Source organism: Oncorhynchus keta, chromosome 37 (assembly GCF_023373465.1).
Source record: "Oncorhynchus keta strain PuntledgeMale-10-30-2019 chromosome 37, Oket_V2, whole genome shotgun sequence".
Taxonomy (NCBI): domain Eukaryota; kingdom Metazoa; phylum Chordata; class Actinopteri; order Salmoniformes; family Salmonidae; genus Oncorhynchus; species Oncorhynchus keta.
In genome coordinates, this window is record NC_068457.1 from 15,383,453 (window position 1) to 15,406,855 (window position 23,403).

A 23,403-nucleotide genomic window follows, 5' to 3' on the forward strand; every position below is an offset into this window, starting at 1 on the left:
TTAAGGTTGAAAGAAGCTCAAATTATAATATTTTTTCTCTCTGGCTCACATAGGTGTGCATATGTCTCGGGCTTTCAGTCCTGAGTCTTCCTCTGACTCAGGCAACGAGACCAACTCCTCAGAGATGACCGAGACCATGGAGCAGGCCGCCGCCCACAAACTCATCCACGAGAACCACAGGCGCCTCCTTATCGCCACCTCCGAGGGCTACCAGCCTCTGATGGAGGAAAAGACAGACTTCCCTGTCTCGCCCAGAGTGGCCACCCAAAAGAAAGCCCACAGCCCCTCCCACCATCGAGACATCGGGCCGCCGTCGTCCGCCACGCTCCCTAAACAGACCCTCCATCCAGATGGCATAGAGCTGGATCCAGAAACCACTGATTCTCTGACTAACCTCTCCAACTCCGTAGCTGTTGGAGGGAAACAGCTAAAAAAGTTGGCCGACACCAACGGGAAGTTCAACACGTTCAGTACCAGAGACGGCCACAGGGGGAGCCAGCTGGATGTGGAGCGTACCTCGTTCTGCGAGAGGTTGCAGATAAGGCCGCCTCTTCCTCTACCAGAGAATTCAATCTCCATCATGGCGGAGAACCTAGCGGTGAACAGCCTGCCGAGGAGTCACCGCAGGCTGCCGTGCCCCCCTCCCCCACACCCTGAACGGACAGAGCCTGTGGAGGAACTTGGGGAGGCTGCAGAGGGGGACACTGGGGCGATGGGCGGCCAGGAGGAAGGGTACCTGGGGGGAGCGGCAGGTCCTTTCCCCTCCTCCCCAACCAAGAAGCCCCGGGACCCCCCCGGTGGGCAGGGAGATGCCCCAGGGGAGCAGCTGCAGCAAGTGAGGCAAGGAGTTGCCCGGCTGTGTGAGTACCACCTAGCCAAACGGATCTCGTCCCTCCAGAGCGAGGCCCACAACTCCCTGCAGGGCTCCCAGTGCTCATCACTGGACGCGGGCTGCAGCACGGGGAGCAGCGCCTGTGGCACCCCAACGGATTCACCCCTCTGTGCCCCTGACGGCAACCACCATCCGCTCTCCGAATCTTCCACGTCCCTCAGGGTTTTCACCTACGAGGACAAGGCTCCCCATTGCACCCCGAGCCAGATCCCTGGGGGCAGGGACCTCCACCCCCAAGCAGACCCCACACTCCTGCGGAAGATGCTGCCCAACATACACCCTCCTGGGTCAGACACCAGCAGAGAGGGTTCCATCCGGTCGGCCAAGATGAAAGAAACCACAGGTAGTACAGCTAGAAGGAGTAACCTTCAAAATGATCTGCATGCCAAGACAGCCTGTGTAAGGGGTGCTAACTCCAAGGAGGGGAATGAGTCCTATAGGCAGCTCATTAACTACCTGACAGTGAGCCAGATGCACCAGGGAGGCAGGTTGCACAGTGCAGGCCTGGGAGGGGGAGTCAGGAAGGACACTAGGAGATATATTACCAGTAATCCCCAACTGATAGAGATGGTTAGGAGTAAAGGGAACACCATTCACCGCTATCCCTGCATGCCCTCCTCGTCCTTCCTCAGCCCGAGTCTAGTGAACCCCAATGCAGCCACCTCACGGGGTGACAAAGGCTCCCGACTGTATCACTCCGCCACGCTGCCCGCTAAGTTGAAGAGCTATCCTGACTTGCATGCTCAGAGACCCGCTGACAGTGTTGAAGTAAGGCCCAGTGGCACAGAGAGGAGGAGCTCCTTTTCGGGCCTTGAGAGTGAGTTAGAGAGGGGCGCCATCGACCCTGAGGTCGAGCGGTTCCTGTCCGTGAGGGACAGCATCCATGGAGGGGGTGGGGGCATGGTCCACAGGCCCCCCTCCAGGGCGCGGAGTGTGATGTTCCAAAGCGGTGCCAGCATCTGTGGCCCAGAGGACTGGCTCAGGTCTGACTGCAGGACAAAGCATGCCGTCCGACAGGCTCTTAACGATTCTCTCTGTTTCTCTACTGCCCCTAGTGTAGCTCGCACAGAGCAGCTGGGGACGTCACTGGGAGCGGAAGCAGGAGATCACCCATCAGCTTTCACTAAGCAGGCCCGAGCCTGTGCCACGGCTCCTCCTCCTCCTCCTCCTCCACCTCCTCCACCTCCCCTACCAGCCAACATGAGCACCATCAACTCCACTGTGCCAAAGCAGGAGTCCACCGTCACATACAGACAAAACCACATCCAGTCAGTCACAGCCAGCCTCCACCACGAGTGCGAGCCCAATATGAACAGCCTCCAGCGGGGTAGGGATTCCAGTGTGAACAGCCTCCACCTGGGCAGGGAGCCCAGCACCAACAGCCTCCACCTGGGCAGGGAGCCCAGCACCAACAGCCTCCACCTGGGCAGGGAGCCCAGCACCGACAGCCTGCAGCGGGGCAGGGAGCTCAGACGGAGCACCAGTAATGTAACTGCGGGCTGCGGGAGTGTGGAGGTGCTCTTCGACAAAGGCAGAACTAAGTGCCAGCAGCAGCAAAGACCAGTTGACCCCAAACTACAGAGGAGACCGACGAGGAAGAGGCTGTCGAAGAGCTACTCGCAGGGCTCGGTAGCGTCCACCTGCTGGTCGGCTGGGGGCAGAGACAGCCGGAGGGCCTCAGTGATGTTACCCCTGCAGAAGGACACCAAGCACATGAAGGGCTCGCAGAAGCTGGACTCGGGCAGCCCCTGGAGGTGCCATGGTCCTTTCAGCTACTGCTTCTTCAAGAGGAAGAGCCAGGCGGAGGAGGATGAGGTAGAGAGAGACGAGAGGGGCGAGAGGTCCAGGCGCAGCCGTGGCGGGGAAATGGAAGAAGCAGCGCCTACCTACGGCCCGGCCATGGACGCAGCAGGCGACCAGCTCTACAGCGAGGTCCTGACCAACATGAGCTTCAGCGACCGGCTGTCGCGCATCAACACACTCAAAGACCGCATGTACGTCTTCCCCGTTGGCTTCTCGGACGTACACCGCGACGCCAGCGAGCTCATCGCTCTAGTGCGCTCAAGCGTAGGCAGGGGGGACCGCAGCGGCCAGGTGCCACAGATCACAGCAGACCTGTCCCAATACAAGCAGCTGCTATCCATCGAGTCTAAAGAGCTGGGGCGGGCATGTCGCAGGATGGCCCAGGCCCACGGCAGCCCAGAGGAGATGCTGCTGGCCATCACCTGCAGTTTCCAGGTGCTGTGCTGCCTGTCTGAGGCCTGCATGTGCCTGGTGAGGGGCCTGGGGGCATCAGCCGCCCAACAGCAGAGGGAGGTGGTGGCCAAGGTGGATGAGCTGGTCATGAACTACATCTGCCTGCTGCGCGCAGCCGAGGCGGCGTCCATCGGAGCGCCCAGCGACCACAGCGTCAATGCCCTGGTCCGCCACTCCAGCACCATGTCAGCCATCGCCAACGCACTCACCCGCTCCCTCAAAACGCTGCTTAGCAAGTAGTAGGACGCCCAGCCGGCGGCACCATCTTTTAGTGTTATGTACATTATACGAAGCCATACAAGTCCAGAACTTTGTAATAAGAACTGATGTTATTATAGACACCCTTCTTCCTGTGTACATTTTTTTCCCATGTATATAATGTACATACAGTACATATGATACACTATATGAATATATAAATTACTAAAGATATTTTGAGTGGTCATTGGGAAGACATGTACTCTTTAATGTGATATTGACGATGCAGTTATAGGTTGCAATGTGGAGAGGATTGATGTACCGTAACACTGAAATTGCACTGCATTTAACAGTCCTTAGTGTAATTTCTAAATTATTTTGACATGTTTTTTTTTTTAAATACAGAGGGCAAAAACTTATAATGAAAAGACATAAAATATGTAAGCAAGTATCTTATTAAAGCGCTTTTAAGTCAGTGTGTAATGTTTAATAATTTTTTACAAGTTATTTCATTGTATTTGTTTTAATATGGTCCTCTCTGGACTCAATGGTGTCCTTCAACATCTACAGTTGAAGTCGGAAGTTTACATACACTTATGTTGGAGTCATTAAACTCGTTTTTCAACCACTCCACAATATGTCTTGTTAACGAACTATAGTTTTGGCAAGTCGGTTAGGACATCTACTTTGTGCATGACACAAGTAATTTTTCCAACAATTGTTTACAGACAGATTATTTCACTTATAATTCACTGTATCACAATTCCAGTGGGTCAGACACTAAATTGACTGTGCCTTTAAACAGCTTGTAAAATTCCAGAAAATGACATTATAGCTTTAGAAGCTTCTGATAGCCTAATTTACTTTTATTGTGTTGTTTTATCAGGTAAATTGACTGAGAACACGTTCTCATTTACAGCAACGACCTGGGGAATAGTTACAGGGGAGAGGAGGGGGATGAATGAGCCAATTGTAAACTGGGGATTATTAGGTGACTGTGATGGCCAGATTAGGAATTTAGCCAGGACACCAGGGTTAACAGCCCTACTCTTACAATAAGTGCCATGTGATCTTTAATGACCTCAGAGAGTCAGGACACCTGTTTAACATCCCATCCAAAAGACAGCACCCTACACAGGGCAGTGTCCCCAATCACTGCCCTGGGGAATTGGGATATTTTTTAGACCAGAGGAAAGAGTGCCTCCTACTGTCCCTCCAACACCACTTCCAGCAGCATCTGGTCTCCCATCAAGGGACTGACCAGGCCCAACCCTGCTTAGCTTCAGAAGCAAGCCAGCAGTGGTATGCAGGGTGGTATGCTGCTGCCTCCAATTTGAGTCAATTGGAGGTGTACCTGTGGATGTATTTCAAGGTCTACCTTCAAACTCAGTGCCTCTTTGCTTGACATCATGGGAAAATCAAAATAAATCAGCCAAGACCTCACAAAAAGTCTGGTTCATTCTTGGGAGAAATTTCCAAAATGTTAATCTGTCCAAACAATAGTCTGCAAGTATAAACACCATGGGACCACGCAGCCATCATACCGCTCAGGAAGGAGACGTGTTCTGTCTCCTAGAAAAGAACGTACTTTGGTGCAAAAAGTGCAAATAAATCCCAAAACAACAGCAAAGGACCTTGTGAAGATGCTGGAGGAAACACGTACAAAAGTATCTAACATCCACAGTAAAACGAGTCCTATATTGACATAACCTGAAAGGCCGCTCAGCAAGGAAGCCACTGCTCCAAAACCTCCATAAAAAAAGCCAGACTACAGTTTGCAACTGCACATGGGGACAAAGATCGTACTTTTTGGAGATATGTCCTCTGTTCTGATGAAACAAAAATAGAACTGTTTGGCCATAATGACCATCGTTATGTTTGGAGGAAAAAGGGGGAGGCTTGCAAGCCGAAGAACACCATCTCAACTGCTTTTCTGCAGGAGGGACTGGTGCACTTCACAAAATAGATGACATTATGAGGCAGGAAAATTATGTATATATATTGAAGCAACATCTCAAGACAGTCAGGAAGTTAAAGTTGGTCGCAAATGGGTCTCCCAAATGGACAATGACCCCAAGCATACTTCCAAAGTTGTGGCAAAATGGCTTAAGGACAACAAAGTCAAGGTATTGGAGAGGCCACTAAATAGTCCTGACCTCAATCCTATAAATAAAATGGTGGGCTGAACTGAAACAGTTTGTGCGAGCAAGGAGGCCTATAAATCTGATTAAGTTCCACCAGCTCTGTCAGGAGGAATGGGACAAAATTCACCTAACTTATTGTGGGAAACTTGTGGAAGGCTACCCGAAACGTTTGCTACCAAATACTAATGGAGTGTATGTAAACTTTTGACCCACTGAGAATGTGATGAAAGGAATAAAAGCTGAAATAAATCCTTCTCTCTACTATTATTCTGACATTTCACATTCTTAAAATAAAGTGGTGATCCTAACTGACCTAAGAGGGCATTTTTACTAGGATTAAATGTCATGAATTGTGGAAAAACTGAGTTTAAATGTACTTGGCTAAGGTGTATGTAAACTTACGACTTCAGCTGTATGTATCAGATTACATTTTATTTCTCCGACCATAAATATAAAAATCCATTCAATATTTTTTCAGCTTCTCTGACCCATTAAAACGTTTTACATATCTGTGGGTCATGGTGTGTCTTCACTTGCTATTTAATTTACTCCACTAATATCTTGTAGAAGAACTCCATTCAGTAAAAAAAAATATTAACTTGTGCACTGTCTCATTTTTCTACACCCTAGGCCTAGTAGCTTTCTCTATCTACAAAACAAAAATGCTAATTCCATTTTGAACATGAAAATGTTTCATTCCAAACTACGTCTTATTAATTTGGACATAAAACCATCTATTCATTTCAAATGAACAGGAGGCCCTTCTTTCCTAGCGTGATGCTTCTCATGTGAGCATAGTAAGAGGGAGTGTATCACCAAGGATTTGACAAAGGTTTCTGTGTGTGGATAAAATAAGCACTTGAGGTATCAATCTCTCTCAGAGTTAAATCAAGTTAAAACACACAGATCCAAAGGCCTTAAAGGGTAAGGACCATTCCTTTCTGAATCTCTGGCCAATGTGCTTTTCAAACCAACAGTACATGTAACTATTATGCCTTGATCACACCAATAGTGTCATTGCTCAAAATAGTATGAAGCATCATCTGGATATGCGTGCAACAAAAGTTCAACATTCAACTTCTGCTACCATGTCTGTCAAGCTGTCTACACATACAGTTTGGCACATACGTTCAATAAATCCAACGTGTGTCCCACACAGAACACACTGCAAATGCCTCTGCAACGCAATGCTGCAAGGCAAACGCAGCGTTCCATTGGAAACTAATGTACTTGTGATGTACCAAAATGCAATCACGCTGTCCGTGTGATTGGGGCGTTAGTCAGTCATAGTAGGCCTGATGTATGTGTGGCAGGACAAACAAATACATTGTTTGTTTTTTTAAGGCCCAGTGCAGTCAAAATTAAGATTTTCTTTATATATATTTCCACAATATGAGGTTGGAATAATACTGTGAAATGTTTTAAATGACTATAATGCCATATTAGTGTAAAAGCTGTTTGAAAACACTGACTGAAATGTCAGCCTGTTTTGGTGGGATGGAGTTTTGGCCTTCCAAATAGCATGGACCATAACGTTTAATGCCAACCGCGGGGGGGAAAACACCTAAGAAGAAAGGCATCGATTTTGTCCAATTAGGAAGAGGATGGAAGCCGCAGAGAAATACTTGGGTTTGTGAGGTTTTACTGCAGAAGAGTTGCAGGGAGTGTTGAATGGTCGTGTTCTGTCCCCCCAGACCATAGTAGGATTATATTGGGTAAATAATGGAATACGGTGGGGTTTTAGATGGCAGGATACATTTTCCTTTTCCCCAATTGTATAATACTGTATCACAAATAACGTAATGTAGGTTGGCTGTGAATAGCCTCACACTCCAATACAGTAGGTGGCAGTGCATGAACCTGAAATCGGACGCGATCCGCCAAAACAATCCCAAAGAATAAGAATAAGAATTAGGACGCGACCCTTCCGCTATACCATGCAAACACTGTTCTCACTTCCTTTTCAGTTTTAGGTGTCCTGTCGTGCTGATCTGCAATGCGTGGGCTACAGCGATAATAAGTTAACTTGTTAGCTAACTTGCCCCTTGAGGGATAATTGTTGCATCAAAAATCTCCTACTCACGTTACCAAATTGCACATAAATATTTAGGACATGCCAAACATCGTGCTTTTCAGCGGGAGCTCCCACCAAGACCTGTCACAAAAAGTGGCTGATCGCCTCGGACTGGAGTTGGGGAAAGTGATAACGAAGAAATTCTCCAACCAAGAAACATGGTAGGTTTCGTTTTTTACGCATTTATCGTCTGCGTTTAGATACGTGCATGATTATCTAATTGATCTGCTGAGCTAGCCTAGCAAGCTATCTGGTGCTGGACGTTAACTTACTGCAGCCTGGGTCATGCATACACGTGTGCGCAGGAGTAGTAAGTTTGCTATGCTAACGGCACTGAATAACGTTAGCGTGCTGCCGTTATTACATCAACACCAAAATTGGAAAGTTAGTTATGGAATCCCATGGTCACGCGTGCTGGTGTTCATTGTTGAGTCGTAACTTTGCAAGATATGCTAGCTAGTTTGCGAAAAGACTCACTTGACTTAGTAATAGCCAACATAGTTCAGGTAAACAGAACCAACCACTGCAGCAACAGAGAACGAGGCCACGTTCAGTAGGCAAACGTCTTGAAACGTTGCAGATAAAGTGTAATGAACAGAGAATGAAAAGAGTGATAACTGCAGGTAGCCTAGTGGGTAAGAGGTTTCTGCCAGTAACCAAAAACTCACCGGTTTGAACCCCCTGCACCGACTAGGTGTAAAATCGCTCGATGTGCCCTAATTGTACCAGTAAGTCGCTCTGATCAAATATATACATGTGTGTTATCCAAATTGTTCCTATAATTATTCGCCCTGCTGCAACCCCAGATTCAATCTCTGCCTAAATAATGTCATGCACTTAAACCTAATTGCACCTGTCGCTCTGTATAAGATATACATGCATACATAATGTTCCTGATCTGTATTGTTCCAATATTGTTTTGCCATGCTGCCACCCCTGGTTCCATTTTAGCCTAAATGATGTCATGCACGTAATCTAGGTTCATTTCCAGCAAGTAACCAAGCTGACCTAATTGTTCAGTAGCGATGGTAACTACATAAACCTGCTCTGGTTCATGTAGACTTTACAATACTCGCAATATGATGCAATGGGTGTGAGCGAGTACACTGCATTGCCCCATGAACCAAGGTGAGCTACGGTCTCCTATTGATTTTTAGCCGAGCTTAATTTACTTGTCCCCTATGTGCAATAGTGGGTCTTTGTCAGCTATATTAATACAATGATCTGCTTTAAAATTTGTGGGTGCTTTTGGATACAGTTTGGCCTGATAGTGGGAGTGAGTACAAGGACACAGATAAATGAGATATTATTGTGGGATGTCCTCCTTGCAAGGAAGAAAAGTGGGAGAAAGTACATAGTATTGAGTAGATGATCTGACATGATATATGATAGTCTTATACTCAGCTGGCCCCTCCCTGGATTTTGTGTTAAACGCTCAACAACAAAGCTTTCTCTGCCCTTAACCTTGTTCTGAACACCTCCAAAACAAAAATTGTGAAACACACCCCCCTCAGAGAGAGAGACACATACACAGATTAATGTTGAAAGATGTGAGAGCTCACATTTTTTTTTTTACAAAAGGATAGATTTGGAGTTGGATTTTTTGGCAGGTACATATGCAGGATGCTACTCTCCACAGCATGGTCTTTGTTCCAGATCAAAACTCCTAACCTACAACCTCATTTTGACCAAAATTAACCGGATAGATTACTGCTTCCCGTGTTTTCTTTTTCCAAGTCTAGCAAACAAAGAGCAGAGACCTGAGGACACCATCCAACCTGGAACCGCGCTCCCAGACTTGAAAGGACAGACCAGATACAAATTCAATTAACACGAAGGTGTGACGTAAGAGGGCTTTTGACCCAACAAATGTCAGGAGTCTTTGAAGCGTCCTCTGAAGCCCCCTCCTGCTGTTCAGTCCATTCACTGGCATTTTCTACAAGAAATCTGCCTCCAGAAGTAAAAGCTTCTCCCAAGGTGGTGGGACACCTACTCCCGTTGCCTGCTGCACTGCTGCTTGGATTCTACCTGGCGATCTGTTCACCGTGTGCTCTGGCCTGTCTCCCCCTGTCTGGTACAGGCAGTTTCACCACACTCGCCCCTCTCTCCCTGGCCTGTCTCCCCCTGTCTGGTACAGGCAGTTTCACCACACTCACCCCTCTCTCCCTGGCCTGTCTCCCCCTGTCTGGTACAGGCAGTTTCACAACACTCACCCCTCTCTCCCTGGCCTGTCTCCCCCTGTCTGGTACAGGCAGTTTCACAACACTCACCCCTCTCTCCCTGGCCTGTCTCCCCCTGTCTGGTACAGGCAGTTTCACCACACTCACCCCTCTCTCCCTGTCTGGTACAGGCAGTTTCACCACACTCACCCCTCTCTCCCTGGCCTGTCTCGCCCTGTCTGGTACAGGCAGTTTCACCACACTCACCCCTCTCTCCCTGGCCTGTCTCGCCCTGTCTGGTACAGGCAGTTTCACCACACTCACCCCTTTCTCCCGAGCTTTCACTCGCCTCCAGCACACACGCACTGTTTGGGCGAGTGACTCTGAACTTACAATCCTATATGAAAAAAAAATTGGTGCATTTTGATATTTGACTCATGTGTACTTTGTAGTCAACAAACTTTCTTTACCCAACTGTGGGACAGACCGTGTTTGTTCCCCACTCAGGACTCTGACTCTCTATTGGTTACAGACTTTTGGCCTCCCATCCTATTCTAACCACCTCTCACCGGCTTTGTATTCATGTTACCTGATAGAATTGCTACAATATGATCTTGTTGCCACCTGATACACATTCAGATGTCATAAATCAGCACTGCAGAGCTCTCCCTGTCCTCTGCCGTGCCTTGATTGTATTGCTGTTGATGATATTTGGAAATGTGCATGTACACCCTGGCCCACCTACTGTTGCTAGCCCCAATTCTGACTTGTGCTCTGATATTTGCTTCACTGGTTGCTGAACTCGTGAAAGCCTGGGTTTTTCACATGTTAACACTAGAAGCTCATGACCTAAAATGGATCAATTGAAAGTGTGTTCACAGATCCAATCCAGATCTGTTGGTCATTACTGAGACGTGGTTAAGGAAGAGTTTAGCATACTGATGTTCAACTTTCTGGTTATAACCTTTTTTGGCTCGACAGATCTTCCAAAGACGGGGAAGTGGCAATCTTTACCAAGGATCACTTTCAGTGCTCGGTTGTCTCCACCATGTCTTTCCCTAAACAATTTTTGATTTGCTGGTTTTAAGCATTAAGCTTTCAAATAGCTCTTTGTTGACTGTTGCTGGGTGCTATCGTCCTCCATCAGCACCGGCCTGTACCCTACCTGCCCTAATATCCCCAGTAGCTGTGGATCTCGTGTCTCCTCGCGTCGTGCCTCTTCTGGGTGGTTCAGATGGGTAGACCGGCTGTTGCATTAATTGCCTCTCTTGGTCAGATGTGAGCACATGACTCCAGCGGAGGCAGGGAAAGGGGGTTGTCCTGTCGGGAATGTTTCAGTTGTTGACTTGTTTTGAAGCCTGCAACTTGTGGAGAGATGGTGTGTGTGTGTGTGTGCGTGCACTGATTCCTAGAAGTCTGCTTTTCCACACACACTTTCAAATGAGAGTTACTTTGTCAACGTTAAGCTCGTTCTGGTCATTCCAATTTACTGCACCAGACCTCCATCGGTCCTCTGTTGGCGTGCAATTATTATACTGTGTTGTTGGAAAGTGATTTGTGGTGCTGTATCATGCATGAGTGAGTAGCAGTTGCCCTTTTTTCCCTAAGCATAACTTGTAGGAAGGGATTTGGTCTAGTTAATAAATGTCCATGGCGAAGTTTACGATCAGCCTTCTCCGTCAGGGTATACGATCTATATGCCCAGCGTGGAGTGATAAGAGCAGGGTGATGAGGATGATCTTCTCTACCTCAGTGTGGAGATGAGTGAGTGGTTCTGTGGTGGTAAGAGTTATCCTTTTCCTTAAGGTGACACTAAATTATGCTGCTGCCTCTCTTTGTCAGCGTGGAGATCGGGGAGAGCGTGCGCGGTGAGGACGTCTACATTGTGCAGAGCGGCTGCGGCGAGATCAACGACAACCTGATGGAGCTGCTGATCATGATCAACGCGTGCAAGATCGCCTCGTCGTCCCGCGTCACCGCTGTCATCCCCTGCTTCCCCTACGCCCGGCAGGACAAAAAAGACAAGGTAAGCCTGTTGCCTGCCGGGCTGCTCGCAGGCCCAAAGAAGTCTACTACAATGATTCACAATGTGTGGTGTCCAGTATGTAGTGCAAAACGTAGCATATATACATTACCAGTCAATAGTTTGGACACACCTACTCATGCAAGTGTTTTTCTACATTTTGTACTATTTTCTAGAATAATATTGAAGACATCAAAACTATGAAATAACACATGGAATCATGTAGTAACCAAAAAAGTGTTGAGGTTCTTCAAATTAGTCACCCTTTGCCTTGATGACAGGTTTGCACACTCTTGGCATTCTCTCAACCTGCTTTATGATGATGTCACCTGGAATGCATTTCAAAGTTTCAAAGTTCATTTGAGATACATTCCTTAGAAATTGCAGCCCAAATAAAAGCTTCATAGTTCAATTAACACAGATCTCAACATCAACTGTTCAGAGGAGACTGTGTGAATCAGGCCTTCATGGTCTAATTGCTGTAAAGAAACCACTAATAAAGGACACTAAGAAGAAGAGACTTTCTTGGGCCAAGAAAAACAAGCAATGGACATCAGACCGGTGGAAATCTATACTTAGGTCTGAGGAGTCCAAATGTTAGATTTTTGGTACCTACCACTGTCTTTGTGAGACACAGAGTAGGTGAACGGATGATCTCTGCATGTGTTGTTCCCACTGTGAAGCATGGAGGTGTGATGGTGACACTCGTGATTTATTTAGAATTCAAGGCACACTTAACCAGCATGGCTACCACAGCATTCGGCAGTGATACGCCATCCCATCTGGTTTGCACTTAGTGGAACTATCATTTGTTTTTCAACAGGACAATGACCCAACACACCTCCAGGCTGTGTAAGTGCTATTTTACCAATAAGGAGAGTAATGGAGTGCTGATTCAGATGACCCGGCCTCCACAGTCACCCGACCTCAACCCAATTGAGATGGTTTTATACTGAATTGGACCGCAGAGTGAAGGAAAAGCAGTCAACAAGTGCTCAGCATATGTGGCAACTCCTTCAAGACTGTTGGAAAAGCATTCCAGGTCAAGCTGGTTGAGAGAATGCCTAGAGTGTGAAAAGCTGTCAAGGCAAGAGTGGTTACTTTGAAGTATCTCTGAATTTGTTTTACACTTTATTGATTGCCATTTCTTCATTGTTTTAATGTCTTCACTATTATTCTACAATGTAGAAAATGGTTTTAAAAAAGGAAAACCCATGTAGTTGTCCAAACTTTAGACTGGTACTGTGTATATAAACATACACACATCTCCTCCTATTGAATGTTTTCCCCAGACACAGTTGATTGGCATGTCATCCAATAACTTCTGTGTTATAACACAAAAGACATACGAAAAATACAGCCTCGGCCAAATAAAGCTGTCGGTTTGAATTAGAGCATGGTTCGTCACCCGAGGTGGCGTCAGACTTTCCTAGAGGGGAGAAAAGGTTCAGACCACCGCTTATCTGGTAAATGATTCACACACTGTTCCAGTTAATAAAGTAACAAACGAGTTTCCTCGTGTAGCAACCCGCAGTTGTTCTGAGGCCTAACCTATATTCCACCTTTTCTCCCTCTTTCTCTATCAACCAAACGACAGTGTATCAAGCACCAGTTACTATCATGAGACCCGAAGCACGCAATCTCTGTTCTGGAGCATATTTAACCTTTTATTTAACTAGGCAAGTCCGGTGAGAGAACAAATTCTTATTTACAATGACCGCCTACTCCGGCCAAACTCGGACGACGCCGGGCCAAATTCTGTGCCGCCCTATGGGACTCCCAATCATGGCCGGATATGATACAGCCTGGATTTGAACCAGGTACTATAATGACGCCTGTTGCACTGAGATGCAGTGCCGTAGACCCCTGCGTCACTCGGGAGCCCTATTATGTTTTGTAACAAGGTGTAACATGCCAGATCTCAAAGGCCCCTCTAACGTAGTGGCATACTGTAGCCCAGTGTTTCCCTACTCTTGTCCTCCAGTGTAACAGGTTTCAAGGTCATGTCTAGCAGGGATCTTGCTAATGTCAAATTGACGTCATAACTTGCATATTCGAGGTCATGTTGGAGAATCTTTGCAATTTAGCTAACCCTAACCCTTTTCCTAACCTTAATTTAATGTACCTAACCTGCTTTGAAAAGGTCACCTCTGACATCAGAGGCATCCCATCTCGTCAACCCTGATTCAACTCGTTGAGGGCTTGATAATTAGTTGACAAGTTGCATCGGGTGTACTTGTCTGAGCCTACAACAAAAATGTGTGCTGCAGGGGTTACTGGAGGTCTGGAGTTGGGAAATACATCTGTAGCCTATACAAACACTCGGAACTACAAGTTCTTGAACAGGACATTACAGATTTCCGACAGAGGGTTTACTTATGTTTGTAAATCAAGTTTAATACAAGAAGGATTTAGACGGTGTATGTCTGCTTATACCAAATGGTGGCAGTTTAATACAAGAAGGATTTAGACGGGGTATGTCTGCTTATACCAAATGGTGGCTGTTTAATACAAGAAGGATTTAGACGGGGTATGTCTGCTTATACCAAATGGTGGCTGTTTAATACAAGAAGGATTTAGATGTCTGCTTATACCAAATGGTGGCAGTATGTCTGCTTTATACCAAATGGTGGCTGTTTAATACAAGAAGGATTTAGACGGGGTATGTCTGCTTATACCAAATGGTGGCTGTTTAATACAAGAAGGATTTAGACGGGGTATGTCTGCTTATACCAAATGGTGGCTGTTTAATACAAGAAGGATTTAGACGGGGTATGTCTGCTTATACCAAATGGTGGCTGTTTAATACAAGAAGGATTTAGACGGGGTATGTCTGCTTATACCAAATTGTGTCTGTTTAATACCACATGTTGGCCTATCACTGTTGTCTTTTCCCCGAGGCATGTTAAATCAATACATGGCACTGTGGAATGTGACCTAGTACAAAATAGATGTTGAAACAAGCGACCTGCCAGAGTTGAACTTGTGTGTGTGTGTGTGTGTGTGTGTGTGTGTAAATAAAGTAACCTGTGAGTTGTGATTTGTCCCCTGAAACCAGAATCTCTACGGTCACCTTGTGCTGCTATTTTGCTACAGAGAGCTGTGTGCATTAACCACAGAAGACCGAGATGTCTGTGTTGAACACGCGACAACCTGTAGCCAATCGCCATCTGTTGTCTGTCGCCTGACCTGGATTGTGTTCCTTGTGGAGGAGCAAACGATTTAGACTTCACTAGTTATTTAAATCCAGAGCATTTTACTGTATTACAACAGTTGTTGTCACACTGAATAATTGAATTGTGTGCTTCATTTGAAAGAGCCTGTAACTCCCTCTGTGTCCCAGAGTCGTGCTCCTATCTCAGCCAAGCTGGTGGCCAACATGCTGTCTGTAGCCGGCGCCGACCACATCATCACAATGGACCTCCACGCCTCGCAGATCCAGGTAGGCAGCATCCAACACATCACCGTCACAGCAATGCAATTGCAGGGTGCAGTTTCACCTGCCGATAAATGAAGTTATATTCAATTGAAACGACTAGTAGTAGTTGCTAGATTTGTTTAATTCCTAGTTAATGCAGTGAAGTCTAAAGTTGTCGCTATGTTTTTGCCTAATATTAGGCTAGTCGAAGAAGGCGGTATATTATCATGGAAAATCTAACTTTTTTTATCTCTCTGTAGGGATTCTTCGACATCGCCGTGGACAACCTGTATGCGGAGCCCGCGGTCCTCCAGTGGATCCGGGAGAACATTCCAGAGTGGAAGAACAGCTGCATTGTGTCCCCTGACGCTGGAGGAGCCAAACGGTAATAACCAATTCCATGTGGCAGGGTCACATGAACCGGATACGGCTGGTCCTGAGGTCTTCAACAATGTGGCAAAGCGACGGGGAAGAAGTGTTTGGACCCGTTCATCTCTCCGTCATTTAACCGTTTTCATTGGGTGTTTCTTTGTACCTGTCCATCTTCGAGATGACTTATGCCCGACTTCCGGGGGTCATGCGAATGCGGTGCTATTTCAGCTGAGCGCTGACATGCACATCTCCTATTTCTTAAATCTTTCTTTTCATTTCCTTGTATCCAGAGTGACCTCCATCGCTGACCGTCTGAATGTGGAGTTTGCCCTCATCCACAAGGAGAGGAAGAAGGCCAACGAGGTGGACCGCATGGTCCTGGTCGGAGACGTGAAGGACCGCGTGGCCATCCTGGTCGACGACATGGCCGACACCTGCGGTACCATCTGCAAAGCTGCTGAGAAGTGAGCCACAGCGACCCCTCACACAGATCCTAATATCCCCAAAGTTATTCTACCATGGCCTTGCTCTAGGTTATTTGTGTTAGGCTTATGCTGTCAATAAAAGTCTGTATTTATAGATGGTTGCTATGTAGGCTCATCTGTTGAGCATCTGTTGATCTCAAATCACTGTATGGTTTATTGACCTGAACCCATTCTATCAAACCTAATGAGAAAGATTGTGTAGAGGGTGAGAAGTGATGTGGGGATTCAAAATCAACTCAGGGTTTTTTTTTTCTTTGTCAAAATGGGGGCTTGGCCGTGGGTGTGGCCAATGGTACTGTCGCTGACCTAAACATGTAGGGCCCTCCTGTTTGCTGCAGTGACAAAATTTAGCTGTTTTAAAGTTTTTCTCTGCTGTTTTTATTTTACTGTTTGGACATAGTTGGCCCGGGGGAATAAAAATCATTATCGTTTTCGTTTGTTCCAGTCTCAACCATAGCTCCCGTTTCACGGTCTCTGAAAATCCTCAACCTTTCACTCTTCTATTTGATGCTTGTGCCTTTTTACATTTTTCTACTTTGCTCATATGCATTATTTCAAATGCAGTTTCCAAATTACTGTCACTTTCTTGATTTTTTATTACACAACTCATATCTCTCTTTCTAGATTGATTGATGCCGGTGCGATCAAGGTCTACGCTATCCTCACGCACGGCATATTTTCCGGTCCGGCCATCGCGCGCATCAACGACGCTCCCTTCGAGGCCGTGGTGGTCACCAACACCATCCCCCAGGAGGAGAAGATGAAGTCTTGCCCAAAGATACAGGTACCCCCAGTCCAGATAGGCACTTCCTGTTTTCTCACATGTCCTTCTACCTTTTAGCCAATGAGGAATCCATTTGTTGATACATGCAGCATTTAGCCTCTCCCATGTCTTGAAGCACCTGTTGCTTGCTGCTGTTGTTAAAGCTAACCATTCCAACCAGGATTGATTGGCTGCCCTGTAGGTTGCCTGACCTGAGGCACTGGTATATGGCGGTCTGCCATAGAGATGTATATGATGTTGTATTTTTGTGGTCTCCACCAGATCATAGATATAGCCATGATCCTGGCCGAGGCGATCAGGAGAACCCACAATGGCGAGTCGGTGTCCTACCTCTTCAGCCACGTGCCCTTATAAAGGATGGTCACAAGGAAGAGGTCACAATGGCCAATTTAGGCAGTTTCTCTCCTCGTGGTCCAATCAGCTCGCACCTTCAGTGGCCACGCCCTCCCGGAAGTCCTTAAACCCTGACGGTTTGGGCTAATTACATGTGAACGGTTCCTAAAGGCCACGCCCACTTTCCCAGCTCCGTTGTTCCATGTGGAGACCCAAGAAAGAGTATCATCTCTTTGAGACCAGCAAGTTTCTATTTATGCATAATACCATGTTAAGATTTCCTTATTGTGTTTGTTTTCATTATCATGCTTTGCCAGCCAAAGGATCTGGCTGTCATTTTAACCAAAGGTCCATTGCCTAACGATGTTCCTGTTTGTTGTACCTCATTTTTTGTCCATTTCACTATAAATGAAAGCATTCCATTGTGTGATGTCACTTCTTGAGTCATCTGACCCTATTCACTAGACTCAAAACGGTAGTAAACGGGGAGGGACTATCTATCCGATGTTTTGCTACGGTGTGTGCTAATCAATGCCACCCAGGGTTGTTTAGTCATCAACAGCTGATTTTTAATTCCTTTAACCAGCAACATTTGGTTAGTGTTGGAGTTCAGTTTTTTTCTCCGAAAGATCCAGAGTAGAGGCTGTATTTGTTCAACCAGCAGATACCTACGTAATGTCTATAAGCGTCTAGAATTGTCTCCTTAATGTCCCAAAATTGTATCATGGAATTCAACTTGCGATATGAGAGAATTGTCGTAAGCATTTCCACATGTTCTAGTTAAAACACTCTACTTTAGTGCCACGTAACAAGGCCAAATCTGATTTGCCATTTTAGTTTCCTTCATTAAGTATGCACCTGGTGGTGCACTCTAGTGACGGACTGGTGTCATTGCAGGACCGCATGCTCACCTTTTGTATTTCTGATCACATTTTCTCCATTACAATCTTGAAATTGCTCATTTACTAAAACTCCAACACCACTTCTAAACTTTTGAAAAACTGGGCAGCAAGAGGTATCTGATAGGATGTAGGCAATCGGATAGGATTCAATGAATAGAAGGGGTATCCACATTCAAGTCAATGATACAATCGCTCTATTTCTATCCATTTAATTAGATCCGATAACTTAGAGGGGCTGTCCCCAGTTTCTCCATCAGGCTTATCCATCTTTTCAAAGGGTGATTGGTCAAACAACCCTCACCTAAAAGGTCACGAATTTCAAAGTTCTGCTTTCCCCGTGTCTTAAGTGTTATTACTTTTAGCGTAAGTTCTAATGTAGGAGGGTAAATCCTCAGGGTTCATTTTCCCCTGTTGTATGCTGAGTGCTCCAAAGGCTGTGTTCAGAATGATTTCGCGGATTGGTTGAAAACTGCTGGTGGACAGGCAGCCACACTTTAGTTTTTTTTTTTTTTTCTCCACCAGGGTTTTCATTGACAATAAACTTTGACAGTGACATCTACATACTGCTGACTGTCTTCCTTTCTTTGAGGATCCTCAGATGAATTGTTATAGACAGTACACTGTTATTTTCCCTATGGGCAGGAGTTGTGTGGTCCCATTGGAAGATGGGAGTAATTGGGTTGCCATATGAGGAACGTGTTGCTTGCTACTTACGGCACCAGAATCTTATGGCAGTGCCATGGGAAAGTAAAGGACCTTGGTTGAACGTTTGTCAGTCACACGTCTTAAAAGGGTGAGTTCACCAAACTAGCCATGCAACACCACCGCCCAACCACCATCTAGGATCAGGTCCTCCCTGACTATGTAATCTTATTAATTGTGATCTAAAATGCAAAACTGGTCCTAGATCAGCACTCCTGGTGTGAGACGCTTTGCCCTGGACTCCCATCCAAGGACCAACCAGGGTGAATATCCTTGTTTAGGCTCAGGCCGAGACACCTGCCAACAAGGGGGATGCGGGATGGTGTGGTTGATGGCTACAGCCATATATAATATTTCATATATATATATATATGGCATGAGGACCATGATGTCAGTTTTGATTTCATGGTGATGGATAGTGGCTGAAAAGCTCCATAGCTGGCACCCACGTGCTTACTGGGTGTTTCATCTGAACCAGGCCAAACTGTCACGTAACCATAACATACTTCACAAAGAGGATCATCGAGAAAATAAGACAAGTGCTATTAGATATTTATTAAGAAATGTGAGTTATAACTATAGATTATCTTTGCCAGTGGTAATAATCATATGCGTCTGTTTTATAGAGACCATAAGACTACTTGCCCACACCGAGTTAATAGAAGGGACATGTTCTTTGCTTTCTTAGAAATGAGTGCAAGAAAAAGTCACATGATAAATACAATATGTGGTACGGTACATACCTCCGTTTCCCGACAGGTGGCGTCTTGTGCATACTTCTCTCAGCGGTGCCTGAAACTCGGTGAATAAAGTGATTTTTAAAAACACATTTGTGGAATTTTGGACACATGTATCACGTCTCTAAAATGTGTTCTAATTCCCGCCGTTGAAAAATGAGGTTCAAATGTAATCTAATTTTAATATACCGCGTGTTTAATTTCCAAATCGTTCTTGGATGGGAGCTGTAATCGTGACGTCAGACTTTGGCATTTGCATATTGCTCAGTATATCTCCTATGCTTGCGCAAAGGCGCGACACATTGCTGCAACGCAAAGCCTGGAGAAGTACCACTAGTCAATCAGTCCAACTTTGGTAAGCACTGATATTCATATTAACTTTAAGGTATTGGTCATATAAAAGTAGGATACCTGATATATGCTGAAATGCTGCCAGAATAGTGTAACTAACCTGAATTTATCCTTGCGAGAATATTCTAACCTGTACCATGCCAAGGACAAAAGATGCGACTATAAAGATGTTTGGATGGATACAACATCTTTAAAAAAATAATAATAATTTAAAGAAACATCTAACTAGTAAATAGAAACTAATGGGTATGTGTTCTATTTCAGTTTCGCTGTGTAACACTAGCCATATGAATCCACATCCTTTGTTCAGATTAGTTGTGGTGGTGGTAGGCTACGGTCAATTGTCTAAATCATGCGTAATAACATTTGAAATGTGCCTTTTAGATAGGCCCACTCATGTCACAACATACTATTTGAGGGAATTGGTGTACAATTTGGGAGACGATGTTCGAAGATAAAGCGGATCTGGGCGGTGGTTCTCCAGATTGCGCTGCCCAAGGGAGAGGCGAGTTTTAGACCATACACGTGGAATTAAAGTCTGATCAGCATTGAAGACAAAAAAAAAAGTAATACATTTAATATACTGTATCTTTATACTTTAGCCGTTGCTGTGAACGCATGGTTGGTTTTGTGTGGCCAACCGCTTTTCCCTCTTTTCGGCGTTCTCAGCATGGGAACGCTTATTGTTATGTAAATGTGAATTTTGGGGAATATTAGGCGCCATTCATTGTGGGGTGCGGTTTTGTGCCCCTGTGTGTGACATGGTCCCTGAATTGGGTAACGGGATGTGAGGCAAATTGCACCAGGCTCTGCTTGAGGCGAACAAAAGAATGCAGGCGCACCACTTACACGTTTTGGTCTCGTTGCGCACTTGAGGAACAGCTATTGTGGCTGCAGTGCTGTCTGCGCATATGTTTAATTAAAAATAATGCTTCTCGTTTTGACAGACACTTCGCAATCATGTCTGACAAGCCAAATCTCGAGGAGGTTGCCAGCTTCGACAAGACCAAGCTGAAAAAGACCGAGACGCAGGAGAAGAATCCGCTGCCGACTAAAGAAAGTAAGGATGCAGACATTTATGCAACAGTCTGACATTATGATATGACACATGAATACTATATTTTAAACTTAATTTGCTTTTTTGAATAGACTTAACCCACTGTGGAATAAAAGTTGAGTTGACATCAGTGCCCAGTGGGATGCATCATAAGAAGACTACTGTACTGTAGGCCTACTGGTACTCCTATAGAATATAATCCTACCTTTTCAACATTAACATTTTGGGTCTAGGCTATGTTACATTAGACATGATAGGCCTAGGCTAAGTGAAAGACCATTTATGCCTCAAGGGTGTTGAGATTTTCATCACTGTTCTTTTGTCTCTCTTTGTCTCTGTCTTTCACTCTGTCCCCAGCCATTGAACAGGAGAAGCAGGCGTCATCGTGAAGACCATCCCTCCGTCATGCACTGTAACCCCCTCCTCCTGCATTGCCTTCTTTTCACTCACTTATTTTTAGCTGTATAACTTGTCAAGAAAATCCACACCAACAACACAAAGCTGCACTGCTATGGATGACCATCCATGTCCAGGCGCTGACCCCACCCCTCCTACCACCTCCACCAATAGAGGAGCAGGCCCTCGCCAGGCCAGGAATGAGGAAGTACTACCAACCAACCAGGGGCGGTACGGCGGACGGGCCCGAAGGTGTTGGTTGTGGTGTCCAAACATCAATACTGGTTAGAGAGGGCAACAGGATGGGGGCGTGGTCTTGGATCTAGGAAGTTACATCCCTCGTTCGACATCCAATTTCCTGTGTGGCCTCTTGTCGACCTGGTAACACACGCCTCAATGGTGTCGCGGCTTCTTTTATTTCATTTTCGGGGAAAATGCACAACCTTTTTTTGTTTTTACGCTGGTAATATGATTAACATACCCATCGGTTAATACAAGTTTTCTGTCAGATATTTTTTTCTCGAACCAAGGATGAAAAAATGGAATCCATGTAGTCTTCGGAGATACTCGTGTGGATTTTATTTACATTGATGTTTTCAAAACGTTATTGTACGATGACCTTTTTTATCAATGTGATTTGGGAAAGCTTTTTGTGTTGCACCCGGTCTCTGAATTGTTTAATATTGTAAGGAAAACATATCATTACTGGAAATTAATTCCATGTGTTCTGCGTCGATCAAATTATTTGGAGTTTTCTAAAGTCCCAACTCATGTTAATCTGCCACATACCTTTACCAAGAATGGAAACAGTGAAATGTTGTAATAAAAAAATGTGTTTCTATGAAGTGAATTGCGACATGCTTTCTTTATCCATGCATTTTTTTACATTGAGGGATGCGTACTTAGTGGACCACTCACGTTCTGTGTTTGTCAACTAAGGCCAATTCTCTGGTCTGCCGACGGTAACCCACATTTCGTACTCTACATGGCCATGACCCTTGAACCTGCAAGGCGATGAGGCTGTTTGCACTGGGAAAATCAATCACTCAAAAACGACTATCTTTGGTTATTTTACTCATTAGTCCACTGTCGATACAGTCCCACATTTTTTTGCATGTCAGCAGTCATGTTTTCAAAACGCAACATCATGATGATGTGGCAGGTGACACTTTGCTTCCTGAAAATCCTATATCTTGAAAACTTGACTGCTCCCATGCAAAACATTTTGGGACTGTATCAACAGTGGACTAGTTATTTTTTTTAAAGAGAGATTTTGAGTAGATGTTCCCTTTTTAAAGGCATATCCAGGACATTTCAGTTAGCAATGCAATGAAAGATCCACGGGCACGTTGATTAAGGCCTTTTATCCCATGTTTATTGGGGAGTAGGATGTCTCAGACTCAGCATTGATTATCACACACATTCAGTATCAGCTCAGGCATTGTAGGCACTTAGAGTTGAGTGGAAATGGAGTGGCTGCGTTCATATCTATTGTTACTCTGTGAATCAATGTGTATTTCATGAATATTTGTTTGCAAGCCAGGTGAACAAGTGTACGGATGTACACATTTCAATGACACAGTGTAGATATAAACTCTTGACAGAAGACTTTATCTCAAATGTTCAAAGAAATGAAGTAAGCGCATAATAAACATGAGTAAGATTCACCTCTCAATTAGGTTTTGTATGATTTAGCAGTTCTTTGTCCTCGGTGTGGTCAATAGGGTGTTGCCTCTAAGTTGGGGATTTATTCAGCCCAACTCCCTTCAGCTTGAATTAGTGTTCACCTGCAAAGCCTAATGGTATTATCATGACATCAGACACTCCACTTCCTGGAAATAGACAGATGACAAACATACCATACACAAGCCAGGACTGTTTCACTTCACTTCCTTATCAATATAAAAAAGACAAGTTGCGGATTGGGCCTTTAATGATGACACTGCTCACACTGTATGTTGCGACAGCAATCAATTACAATGACTGAAAATAATGAAGTCTTAAGATGAATCCTGCAGTCTACTCTGTTGACATTTCTGTCCATCGGCCATGTGCTGGTGAAAAGACAAAAGAACACTGAGTACTGTATAAGGATTTCAATCCAGTCCTCATTCCGGCCT

The 23,403-nt window shown here is 45.3% G+C and overlaps 2 protein-coding genes across 2 annotated transcripts in view; both read left to right on the forward strand.

Moving 5' to 3' along the window:
* LOC118372275 (FERM and PDZ domain-containing protein 4-like) overlaps positions 1–3,821 on the forward strand; it is a 34,572-nt gene extending 30,751 nt beyond the window's left edge. Inside the window, exons 14-15 of the mRNA XM_052498895.1 lie at positions 54–1,235; positions 1,953–3,821. Of these exons, the coding sequence (XP_052354855.1) occupies positions 54–1,235; positions 1,953–3,388 (2,618 nt within the window). The 3' untranslated portion in view covers positions 3,389–3,821. The remainder of the gene's footprint in view (positions 1–53; positions 1,236–1,952) is intronic.
* Positions 3,822–7,434: 3,613 nt separating this feature from the next.
* LOC118372293 (ribose-phosphate pyrophosphokinase 2) lies at positions 7,435–18,599 on the forward strand. The gene is made up of 7 exons (XM_035758126.2): positions 7,435–7,725; positions 11,566–11,749; positions 15,090–15,188; positions 15,425–15,549; positions 15,827–16,000; positions 16,646–16,805; positions 17,067–18,599. The coding sequence occupies exons 1-7, from the start codon at positions 7,604–7,606 to the stop codon at positions 17,157–17,159; spliced, it is 957 nt and encodes a 318-aa protein (XP_035614019.1). The 5' UTR covers positions 7,435–7,603; the 3' UTR covers positions 17,160–18,599.
* The last annotated feature ends 4,804 nt before the right edge of the window (positions 18,600–23,403 follow it).

What these genes read in the sequence shown, in the direction of transcription:
- LOC118372293 (XM_035758126.2), top strand. Translation starts at nt 7,604, where the DNA reads ATGCCAAACATCGTGCTTTTCAGCGGGAGCTCCCACCAAGACCTGTCA. An exon ending in TCCACGCCTCGCAGATCCAG is followed by an intron (nt 15,189 to 15,424) that starts GTAGGCAGCATC and finishes ATCTCTCTGTAG; the next exon opens with GGATTCTTCGACATCGCCGT. An exon ending in AGTCTTGCCCAAAGATACAG is followed by an intron (nt 16,806 to 17,066) that starts GTACCCCCAGTC and finishes GGTCTCCACCAG; the next exon opens with ATCATAGATATAGCCATGAT.